General features: G+C 42.5%; 1 protein-coding gene across 21 annotated transcripts in view; it reads left to right on the plus strand.

Annotated features, from left to right (window-relative positions):
• LOC124137024 (ryanodine receptor-like) overlaps positions 1-12547 on the plus strand; it is a 206631-nt gene that overhangs the window by 120142 nt on the left and 73942 nt on the right. For 19 of the 21 annotated variants that reach the window (XM_048403848.1, XM_048403855.1, XM_048403847.1 and 16 more), the window contains 11 exons: positions 503-601; positions 996-1272; positions 3584-3708; positions 3875-4023; positions 4868-5075; positions 6454-6486; positions 8197-8326; positions 9162-9401; positions 10402-10627; positions 11041-11303; positions 12336-12499. In XM_048403848.1, coding sequence (XP_048259805.1) covers positions 503-601; positions 996-1272; positions 3584-3708; positions 3875-4023; positions 4868-5075; positions 6454-6486; positions 8197-8326; positions 9162-9401; positions 10402-10627; positions 11041-11303; positions 12336-12499 — 1914 coding nt within the window. The remainder of the gene's footprint in view (positions 1-502; positions 602-995; positions 1273-3583; positions 3709-3874; positions 4024-4867; positions 5076-6453; positions 6487-8196; positions 8327-9161; positions 9402-10401; positions 10628-11040; positions 11304-12335; positions 12500-12547) is intronic. The other 2 variants (XM_048403856.1, XM_048403866.1) reach the window with 1 other exon arrangement.

Raw genomic sequence — 12547 nt, forward strand, 5'->3', positions numbered from 1 at the left:
CAACAGCTATTACCTGTACGTGTGTGCACAGTTTGGCCTTAGAGCAGCAATAAAAAAATAAAAAATGATTAGCTTAGCCAGCTCCTTTTCCGAGTACCAGAAGCTAAACACACCACCCCCAGTTTCGCACCAAATGTCACCTACTTGAAAATAGCTGTGGTCAGATTCAGCATAAGTCATCATGTTGAAAAAGACAGTACTAAATATAGAAAAACATGGTCAGTTCTAATAACTGGATGGATGTACATTTGAAAGACATAAAAATCTTACAGAATATCCTCCAATCACAGCCTGCAGATATCTCTCGATCTGCACTGAAGGCTCCCTACGAAAACCGCACTGTCCAAACTGGTACTGATTTGGTGTAGTAGAACCTGAAAGGTCATATTTAAGTTTGGGGACAGTAGCGTGTGCCTTCTACATAATAGATTTTATTCTTGACAATTTTGAAATCAGGAATATATAACTTGCTATGATATTCATGAAGACATTATTTGTGTAGGACCAGAAGCGTCGTTACATTGAGATCAAGCAGGCTGACCTCCCTTCATCAGTGACTGCCAAGAGGACAAGGGAGTTCCGGTGTCCGCCACAGGAGCAGGTACTTGCAGCCTGTCACGCCTGTACTATTAGAAGTTAAAACTCTGTTTCTCAGTATCTTGTGTGTCAAGTAGAGTGAACAGTAACATTTCAAGATGACCACTAATTTGTTTGCTTTGTCTGGTAACATATCTGATTAAAACTTGATTGATTTTTATGAATGCCAGGATTGTGTATACTGTAACAGATGAGCTGCCATTCCTTGCCATAACTATGTTGCCATTATTGCTAATGAAAGCTGATTACATGGTCATTCTGGTTCCTGCTTACTTATCATGTTTTGATCGTTTTAAATACTTTTGTGGATATTATTTACGGATGATATAGTTCATGTGTCTCCATCTTTGTGATGATTTCATTGTGTAACTGGTGTTTGACTGGTATTTTCTGCTCAGATGAGGGCGCTACTGACCTTCAAGATAGTGGAAGACCAGGACCAGGACCAGCAGTGTCCATGCCGCGAAGACATCCGCGAGTCTCTTCGCATTTTTCATGGAGAACTCCTGCAGCACTGTGACATGCCCACGTTCGAGGTCCCTGAAGAGAAGCCATTAGAGGAGGAGGATGTGCCGAAAAACCTCAGCCTCAAGGACAAGCTGATGCTGATGGTGGGACTCAGCAAGGGTCAGCAGGAGAACATCGAGAAGGCCATTGATGATGGACTCAAGCCAGGTGGGCATAGTGACCTTATAATGTATGGTAGTGAGCATCGAGAAGGCCATTGATGATGGACTCAAGCCAGGTGGGCATACTGACCTTATAATGTATGGTAGTGAGCATCGAGAAGGCCATTGATGATGGACTCGAGCCAGGTGTAGCATAGTGACCTTATGATGTATGGTAGTGAGCATCGAGAAGGCCATTGATGATGGACTCAAGCCAGGTGGTCATAGTGACCCTATAATGTATGGTAGTGAGCATGGAGAAGGCCATTGATGATGGACTCAAGCCAGGTGGTCATAGTGACCTTATGATGTATGGTAGTGAGCATTGAGAAGGCCATTGATGATGGACTCAAGCCAGGTGGATGTACCAACCCTATAATGTATGGTAGGAAGCATTGAGAAGGCCATTGATGATGGACACAAGCCAGGTGGGCATACTGACCCTAAAATGTATGGTAGTGAGCTTGAGAAGGCCATTGATGATGGACTCAAGCCAGGTGGGCATAGTGACCCTATAATGTATGGTAGTGAGCATTGAGAAGGCCATTGATGATGGACTCAAGCCAGGTGTAGCATAGTGACCTTATGATGTATGGTAGTGAGTATGGAGAAGGCCATTGATGATGGACTCAAGCCAGGTGGATGTACCAACCCTATAATGTATGGTAGGAAGCATGAAGAAGGCCATTGATGATGGACACAAGCCAGGTGTAGTGTAGTGACTCGATACTGTGGTAGGAAGCATGGAGAAGGCCATTGATGATGGACTCAAACCAGGTGGGCATACTGACCCTAAAATGTATGGTAGTGAGCTTGAGAAGGCCATTGATGATGGACTCAAGCCAGGTGGGCATAGTGACCCTATAATGTATGGTAGTGAGCATTGAGAAGGCCATTGATGATGGACTCAAGCCAGGTGTAGCATAGTGACCTTATGATGTATGGTAGTGAGTATGGAGAAGGCCATTGATGATGGACTCAAGCCAGGTGGATGTACCAACCCTATAATGTATGGTAGGAAGCATTGAGAAGGCCATTGATGATGGAGGCAAGCCAGGTGTAGTGTAGTGACTCGATACTGTGGTAGGAAGCATGGAGAAGGCCATTGATGATGGACTCAAGCCAGGTGGGCATACTGACCTTATGATGTATGGTAGTGAGTATGGAGAAGGCCATTGATGATGGACTCAAGCCAGGTGGGCATAGTGACCCTAAAATGTATGGTAGTGAGCTTGAGAAGGCCATTGATGATGGACTCAAGCCAGGTGGGCATAGTGACCCTATAATGTATGGTAGTGAGCATTGAGAAGGCCATTGATGATGGACTCAAGCCAGGTGTAGCATAGTGACCTTATGATGTATGGTAGTGAGTATGGAGAAGGCCATTGATGATGGACTCAAGCCAGGTGGATGTACCAACCCTATAATGTATGGTAGGAAGCATTGAGAAGGCCATTGATGATGGAGGCAAGCCAGGTGTAGTGTAGTGACTCGATACTGTGGTAGGAAGCATGGAGAAGGCCATTGATGATGGAGGCAAGCCAGGTGGGCATAGTGACCCTATAATGTATGGTAGTGAGCATTGAGAAGGCCATTGATGATGGAGGCAAGCCAGGTGTAGCATAGTGACCTTATAATGTATGGTAGTGAGTATGGAGAAGGCCATTGATGATGGACTCAAGCCAGGTGGGCATAGTGACCCTATAATGTATGGTAGTGAGCATTGAGAAGGCCATTGATGATGGAGGCAAGCCAGGTGTAGTGTAGTGACTCGATACTGTGGTAGGAAGCATTGAGAAAGTCATTGACAATGAACACAAGCCAGGTGGGCATACTGACCCTATAATGTATGGTAGTGAGCATGGAGAAGGCCATTGATGATGGACTCAAGCCAGGTGTAGCATAGTGACCTTATGATGTATGGTAGTGAGTATGGAGAAGGCCATTGATGATGGACTGAAGCCAGGTGTATGTACCAACCCTATAATGTATGGTAGGAAGCATGGAGAAGGCCATTGATGATGGACACAAGCCAGGTGGGTGTATGACCTTATGATGTATGGTTGTGAGTATGGAGTAGGCCAATGATGATGGACTCAAGCCAGGTGGTCATAGTGATCCTATAATGTATGGTAGTGAGCATCGAGAAAGCCATAGGTGATGGCCTCAAGTCAGCTGGGGATCAAGTGACCTGATGATGAATGGGAGGGAGCATTGAGAAGGCCATTGATGATGTGCCTAAACAAGATAAGGATAATTGTATTGACAGGTAGAGTGTTCTTGAGACTAGGTAGTGACTTATGACTCTTTGATTTCAGATTCTATGCAGAAACTCATAACACAAACAATGGTGAAATGGTCTGAAGAGAGCTTCATCTCCAACCAGGACCTCGTGAGAGAAATGTTCAGCCTACTCCACAGGCAGTATGATGGTATTGGGGAGGTAGGTTCCTTGTACTGGTCTAGAAAATACATACAGCAGTTGTGTTCAAAATGAGTTGTCCATTCAGTCTATTGTTGAACTGATAAATAATAAAAATAACCCTATTGTCATATATGTAACAAGTCTGGTAAGAGGATGAGAGGTAACTGAATGATACTTTGTCCAGCTGATGACTGCTCTGGACAAGGGATATGTCATCAGCTGCAAGAGTCACGAGGATATCAACCTGCTGCTGAAGAACCTGGGCATCATCAGATCCCTGCTGCTGGTTCAGGCTGGTCCAGATGAGGAGGAGCTCATGAAGACCAGTCTCAAGTAAGTAGCAGGAGCTCTGGCTAGTCTCAAGTAGGTAGCACGAGATCTGGCTAGTCTCAAGTAGGTAGCAGAGATCTGTGGCTAGTCTCAAGTAGGTAGCAGGAGCTCTGGCTAGTCTCAAGTAAGTAGCAGGAGCTCTTGCTAGTCTCAAGTAGGTAGTAGGAGCTCTGGCTATTCTCAAGTAGGTAACAGGAGCTCTGGCTAGTCTCAAGTAGGTAGCAGGAGCTCTGGCTAGTCTTAAGTAGGCAGCAGGAGCTCTGGCTAGTCTCAAGTAAGTAGCAGGAGCTCTGGCTAGTCTCAAGTAGGTAGCAGGAGCTCTGGCTAGTCTTAAGTAGGTAGCAGGAGCTCTGGCTAGTCTCAAGTAGGTAGCAGGAGCTCTGGCTAGTCTCAAATAGGCAGTAGGAGCTCTTGCTAGTCTCAAGTAGGCAGCAGGAGCTCTGGCTAGTCTCAAGTAGGTAGCAGGAGCTCTGGCTGGTCTCAAGTAGGTAGCAGGAGCTCTGGCTAGTCTCAAGTAGGTGCATGAGAACTGGCTTGTCTCAAGTCGGTTCATGAGATCTCTGGCTAGTCTCAAGTAGGTAGCAGGAGCTCTGGCTAGTCTCAAGTAGGTAGCAGGAGCTCTGGCTATTCTCAAGTAGGTAGCACGAGATCTGGCTAGTCTCATGAAGGTAGCAATCTATGTGGCTAGAGTATGATATTAACTCTGGTTATTGTGTTTATAACCATTACCTAGGTTCCTTTTCTATATCAAGAAAATATATATTGAATAATAAATATATGTTAAAATGCAATTGATCAGAAATATGTAGCTTCTGAACTGATTCCACTTGGTGACCCTTCCCTGCAGTCGTGCCATGGACAACAAGGTGTTCTTCCAGCACCCTGACCTGATGCGAGCCCTGTGTGTCCACGAGACTGTCATGCAGCTGATGGTGAACACTCTGAACAAAGCTCAGCAGCAGCAGCAGTCCGCCACCAGTGGAGCACCTGAAACAGCAGGCCGCCAGCCTGCCACAACATCAGAGACCATCGACAGCATCTCTGAACAGAACAAGGTGAGCTTTCTTTACTGTGGATCAGCCATTTCCTACATATCTATGTGATGAATGCTCTGGGTAGATGTACACTGGCCAAGCTTGGAATAGAATGAGGATCAAAAAGAGGGAAAAATCATTCGAATGTTGATGAAATCTCACTTTTCTTGTCATCATTTAATATCTCTTAGGAGATGATTCATCAAATTAAAAAATTACCAGATTGTGTTAAATATATGTTTATGAATTTTTAAAACATTTTTTTATTGCGAAATTATATTTTACTTTTTTGGGTGAAAGGATATGTTGGGAAATTTGAGAAAAAGCTTTACTGTACATCTACAACTTGTAACATTATTATAACGACTCATTCTTATTTAATTTCAATTGTTCATTTCTCACCTCAGTATCTGCATTTTCAACTTCCTAAGGATCACCTGTTTTAAATTTCTCCAACCTCTGATTTCCACAGAAAGCTTGACCTTTACACAGAAAGCACCTTCAGTGATTAACTCACCTTTGTTCTGTTCATGTGATCCTTTGGTTCCAATTTCATCTTAATGCCATTCATGAGCCAGGAGACAATTATTGGTACTGATTCCAGATGGGATTGGTTGGCAGCCTTGTAATAGCCGTTCCTGATTGCCAGCTTCTTGCAGAAGAATTTTCATTTACCGTATTCGACGTAATAAGTGCCCCGCTCTAATAAGCGCCCACGGCGATATTTGCTAATATATTGGCAAGTGAACAATCCCAATTAGCACCCCTTCCGATTGATCAATGTACCCAATACTTATTTATTTGTGTATAATACGCACTTGTGTGTTATATGCACCCTTAATAATGGGCAATTAAATTCTGGAAAAATGTATCTGTCGTATATAAACAGTTCAGGCCTTCAGCATAAACCACGAAATTTATCTTTCAACTCTGTTTTTTCAACCAAAATAATATTCTAATAAGAGCCCCTATTTCTAATTTTGAGAGCGCCCTGGGCGCTTATTACGTCGAATACGGTATACAAAACTGGCTATAGTGAATAGGGTAACTCATAGTCACATTTTTTTATCATGATTTTCTTGAAGGAAATGGGGGTTTGTGTTTTGAGATTTACTGTCAAGGGGTTTTATGTCACCAATACCGGGGGGGGGGGGGGGGGGGGAGGAGGAGGAGGGTGTTGATCCCTATTACTGTACCTGCTCACTGATCAGCAACAGAATTGGTAAATAGCAATAATTGTCACTTGGCTACCATTCACTAGAGCGTTGCCTGCATTTGCTGTTTGTCATCATTGCCTGAGCTTGTAAACCATGATATAACGGCCTAATACTCCAGATATACATGTGCGTGTTGCTTCTGTTCGTTCCATGCACATCATACTTATGAACTTTTTAATTAGCAATCAAATAAGGAGAGGAAGAAAACGTTTTGGGTAAGTTTTTAATGGGATACTTTTGTCAAAGATTGTAACTATGTATATTTGGGTGCGTAATTCTGTGTAGAATGACGTCACAGTGCTATGTACTTTGCTTTTGATATTTGATTTACAGTGGTCAACTTTTTAGGGAGTAGTATGATCAGTTCAATTACTGTAATGTGGTTTAGATAATAATTCATTTGCTGTACGACTGCAGAAATAATTTTTATGGCCAGTATTTTTTTAAAAGAAAATATAGTGCAATGTTATCACCCTCAATTAGAAGTAAGAATTAGATTATATATTTCTCTTTGTTAATTGAGCATTATAACTTATATTGACATAAGTATTCTTACTATAATAAAGTGTTTCTTTGAAGAAAACTAACTTTAAGTAAACTAGCAGAGGATTTATGATCAGTCATAAATATGTTAATAATTAATTTATCAAAGTCATTCATGATTTCAAATTTGTCTTTAAGTATTTGAAAAATTTATGTCAAAATCTTTTCATTATCAAATTTGATATGATGTTAGATAAGAGCTGCATATGACTTTATGGATGTTGGCATGTGTTAAACTGAAAAACACTACGTAAAGAAATACATTTTGCTTTATTTTGTAAGTTTATGTTTTTTATATGTTTTGGGTTTTACCCGTGTTTTTTTTTTCAAAGCATAGTACTCTGTCATTTTTCTGTGTGGTCCCTCCATCACTGGATGCATGTTGTGTTACCATGTTTCTGTGTATACTCAAAGTATGAACTGGGGATGGTTTCGGAATAAAACAATCTCATTAAAATCAGATCTTAGTTCTCGCTCCGCTAAACAAAGATCTGAGGACATCCCATTACAGGTCACGTCTGACCGACTTTTCGCGAACTTTTACTGACCAATGGAATGACTAACAAGAAGTCGACAATAGCCAATCAGAAGGCAGATTAATCAAGCTTTACGGCACAAGTTTCAAACTGGCAACTACGCTTCGAAACATATTTTGACATATACTCGACTAAAAAATTAAAAACTGAACAAAAGAACAGTCTGGAATGGCTAACAGATGGTCTAGATTGTATGAATACAGACATAAAGCCCATAACTGTCGTTTGGAATACCCTGTGTGTTTTTTTTTCAAGGTTGCACGAGCAAAAATCACATTCCAACTGTCGCTTTCATAGCTCATAAGCAATGCTCTGATTGGTCAGTTGAATGGTCGTTCTGACATGACCTGCAATGGGATGTCCTTAGATCTTTGTTTAGCGGTAACGAGAACTAAGATATGATTTTAATGAGATTGGGTTTAAAATAACTGAATGAAATTCTGAAGACTGTATATTTCCGTCACTAGACTTATCAGTTTGCCTGCAATAGCAAGGGAGAATATAGTTTGAAAAAGATGTTTCAATTTCAAAACTGGAAATAGATTCATTCTAAAAATGGTTTATTTGGATGCATGTAAAAGTGGAATCAGTGGTTCTTTGAAACAAGAGATAATTCAAATTTTCCAAAAATATGTGTGAATTAAGTAAAATTGTAAGATATTTGTCATTGTAAACATTGACATTGTAAAACTTGTGTGTGTATAGTAGTCTGAGCTTGTAGGAAATCGTCACGATAATGTCAGTGTTTCCATCATACCATCATAGCTTGGATGTCTGGTGAGAGAGAGCAGGTGGACAGTGGGTGTAGGAGACGACGATGTCATTTGGTGATGTTTGTTGTTGCAGGATGCAGCTGCTGAGATGGTGGTCATGTGCTGTCGATTCTTGTGTTACTTCTGTCGTACAAGTCGTCAGAACCAGAGTGCCATGTTTGACCATCTGAGCTACCTGTTGGAGAACAGCAGCATGCTTCTAGGTGAGATCCTGCTGTAGGTTTGACCACCGTGGTCCAGCAGAACAGCGTCCGCACGGAGAGTGGAAGGTTCGAGTTCGATCCCAGCTGTGTCACATCTAAAGACGTGAAAAGATGGTGCTTGTTGTTACCCTGACATTCGGCATTGAGAGTATAAAACAGGGACTGGTCGGCTCGTAGTCTGTATACAGTGTCTGAGTGGAGTATCCATGTTAAACTGTGGCATGCTATCTCAGTGGGCTAGCATTATGAAGACAAGTATAGCAGCCACATACACTCACATGCATGATTGTCTTAAAAGTGCAATGTTCTTGAACATGACGTTAAGACCCCATTTTACCTTCCCCTACCTGTAGGTCACAGTGTGTGAAGGATCAGCTTTTTGTCATTTTGGTGAAAAGTCACAAATTTAGTACATGATATGTGTCAAGAAAAGTATCCATACTCAAATAAAAAGTCAATAAGATTTCCTGGCTTCGGATCCTTTTCAATAATTTTATTCAGTTTTCAGTACTCTCCATTGTTTTTCAGTATATGACACAATGTGGTAACAAGTACCATGAGTACTGTGACATATCCAAGAAGTCATATTAGATATGTCAGAAATTAATTTGGAAAGATAATTACTTTTATGAATGCAGAACACTTTCAAGATAACAGCCACTATATTGTTTTATGATGAAGTGTTTTTCTTCAGCATTAGCTTTGTAAATTGACTTTGAAGTATTAAGAGCAAGCAACTCTTTACTCAATTTGTCAAATTATTCTCTTTGATGTAAATTTTCTTCCCCCAAACCACATGTCCTACCCTTCACCAATCTCATCCTTGTGTGCGCAGCCCGGCCTTCCCTGCGAGGGTCCTGCCCACTGGACGTGGCGTGTGCCTCTCTCATGGACAACAACGAGTTGGCCCTGGCTCTGCGGGAGTCTCACCTGGAGAAGATCGCCATCTACCTGTCAAGGTGTGGCCTGCAGACAAATGCGGAGCTCATTGAGAAGGGTTATCCTGACATCGGCTGGGATCCGGTGGAGGGGGAGAGGTTCCTGGACTTCCTCAGGTTCTGTGTGTGGGTCAATGGTGAGTTGAGAATGCAGTCAGGATGCTGGCACAGGAATGTGTCAGTTGGCTTATTGATGCTTCATTATATGCTTTTTGAAACATTTCAAGGCTGTGGGCATTCCGGATTAGAAATGGTCCCCAGTAACGTGTGCTTGTCATAAGAGGCGACTAAACTAGATTTAATGGTAAGCCTTAGTGATTTGTCGTTTTTGGTGAGTGAGTGAGGTAGTGAGTATGAATTTATGCTACTTCCAGCTTTAATGCAGCAGTATCATGGTGGGGGACACCAGTAATGGTCTTCACGCATTGTACCAGTTAGGGGAATGCAAGCCAGGTCTTCTGCGTGAAGAGCAAACACTTTAAGCACTAGGCTACCCTTCCACTCTGACTTGTCACCTGGATTGAGTGGGATGTTGCTTGTAGTATCAACCACTGGTTTATGTTACCAAGCTTATTTACAGATTGACATGATGAAGTTGGAATAATGCTGACTGAAACATAGACTAGCAAACAATATAAGCCAATTTTAGAAATACAAATGTAAATTAGACACATTATTGAGTCTGACACGATTTCTTGGTTCTTACACTTCCTACGTTATAAGAAACACTTAATCATGAAATACCAAGGGACAAACGTTCATACATCAGTAGAGAATTCAGTAGTTTCTAACCACCAAGAAAAAACTTTCACACAAATATAGAAAATTCAGCAGCAAAAAAGCTTGGTCCCAGTACCTAATGTTTGTCACTGGCAACCACAATTTGGATAAGAGATTGTATTGTGTGGCTGATTATCATGGCAGATTATCTCCCCTTGCCCTGACCGCATGGATATTAGCTCATACATTCAACGACTGGTCACTGATTACTGACAGGCAGTGGTGATACAGCTGTAAGAAAACTTACGCTACAAACTCTCAACTATTTACTTCTCAAGCTGAAACTCCCAAAATGGTTGCCTGAGAAAATTATTATTTAAGGTGCTTACTTAATTTCATCCTTCATTTGACTTGCAGGTGAGAGTGTAGAGGAGAATGCCAACCTGGTCGTCCGTCTGCTGATCCGCCGCCCCGAGTGTCTGGGCCCCGCCCTGAAGGGTGAGGGAGGAGGTCTGCTGAAGGCCGTCAAGGATGGCATCCGAATGTCCGAGCAGATCTCAGCAGCCAGAGATGGAGCTTCCAGCAGCTACCTGGCAGCCATGAATGATGATGATGACACTGGTGGCAACTATCTGTTCCAGAGGTAAGGCTGGTTAAAGAGGTTTGGGAGGAATATGCGGATTTTGATATCAGTGGTAGAAATTGTTTGTTTGTTGTTTAATGCAACACTCCAAAATATTCCAGCTATATGATGGCGATCAGTAAGTACTTCACTAGAATACCGTTAACATCAAATGAACTGATTCGAGCTAGTGGCCTAGTTCAAATTTCTATCCTGTAATGTGGAGCACATATTACTCATAATATTTGCTTTAAGAATAGAGTCTTTTGGCCAGTCTGAGACATGTAAATCTTCAGCTGAACTGTTCCTGAAAATGACTTCTTTTCCGAAATGATAAAATGCTACATTTCAAGTTTGAGTACTACTTATGTCCGATGAATTGGTTAGCATTGTTTTCACTCGGTTGTTATCATGTTACTCCTATTCTGTTACAGCAAGTACGACTTCTCTGCTCTCCCGTCTGAGGATGACGAAGACTACATTGACATGGGAGGAGCCATCTTGAACTTCTATGCCAGTCTGGTGGACCTGCTTGGTCGGTGTGCCCCGGATGCTGAGACTATCAAGCAGGGCCGCAGCGGGTCCCTGAGGGCCCGGGCCATCCTCCGGAGTTTGGTGTCCATGGAGGACCTGGAGGGGGTGCTGGGCCTCCGCTTCATCCTGCCAGTAGGGCTCAATGCAGGAGGAGACCAGGATGGTGAGTCGCACCAGTTACATGGATGGCAGTCATTCGTCACCACTCGCCCCTTTCCGTAACCTGCAAGAAGACTCGTCCCCCTATCGATGAATGTTATGTGCGAAATTACGACAAACCAATCAGAATGCGCGTATGATTTCATGTTCTTCGTCAAAGAATCCTTCAGAAATAATTTTTGGTTTCACATATGTCTTGCATCTAAAATATACCCAAGACACAGTTAAATGTGATCAATCATACTGTATAATTCCGCATGTCCAGATGTGCTTTAAATTGCATATATAATATATGGGGAAATGTATGTGAACCATTACGCAATGAGTTGACAATTATTTTAGGTATGCCTGTTTGCGCTAAGACTGAACCCGGTCGCAAAAATGGCCACGAGAGGGGCACGAGTCGCTATTCGGCTTGTCCCGGAATAACACGAGTTAGTCACGAATGGGATGGCAGTGTCTGTCTTGACTGGGTGTACCATGGAACTCAGATAGGTCCCCAGTACCCACTGATTGTAGTAAGGGACCGCACCATTTGATTTGGTGGGGGAAGAGGAGGGGGGATTTTGTACGATGTCTTTGTGTGTCAGACAATTTCTTTTTTTTAGTCTGAAACATAATTATGTTTTTCCATTTTGGGGGACAATATCGAATCCCAGACCTTCTAAGTATGTCAATTGTTTGGTTTCTAAGAGCTTGGCTTTTGTGTGTAATCATGCCACATTGTTGTGTATTGTTGCTGATGTTATCAACCTCTGACATGCCAGCCCCTGCCTGGCCCTGCCTGGCCCTGCCTGAAATAGCTGCAGAATTCAAACTCAGGCATGAAACAACCTTCATTCAATAACATGAAATGCGTATCTCTAATGACTGGGTCTCTGATCAGATGCCTGGAACTGAGACCTTGTATGGATTCTCCAACTGAAAAGACAATTCCTTCATCTGATACCACACAATGTTTTTGAGCATATTCTGCCAATGTGTGACTGCGTACTGATCAGACACCTATATTTATCTGTGCGTGTGTTCCCTGCAGCTCCCCCGGCCAGTGACCTTCCTCCCGGTCTGCTGCCCAACCACAAGATGTCCATTGTCATGTTCCTGGAGAGAGTGTATGGCGTGGATGACCAGAGCACCTTCTTCAGAATCCTGGAGGAGGCCTTCCTGCCAGATCTCCGAGCGGCCACCACATTGGACTCTGTGAGTAGAGTATTACTACATCACATAATCCTTCAGTGAAGCGGTTCT

This window comes from Haliotis rufescens, unplaced genomic scaffold (genome assembly GCF_023055435.1).
Source record: "Haliotis rufescens isolate VD_foot unplaced genomic scaffold, xgHalRufe1.0.p SCAF_3, whole genome shotgun sequence".
Lineage (NCBI taxonomy): Eukaryota > Metazoa > Mollusca > Gastropoda > Lepetellida > Haliotidae > Haliotis > Haliotis rufescens.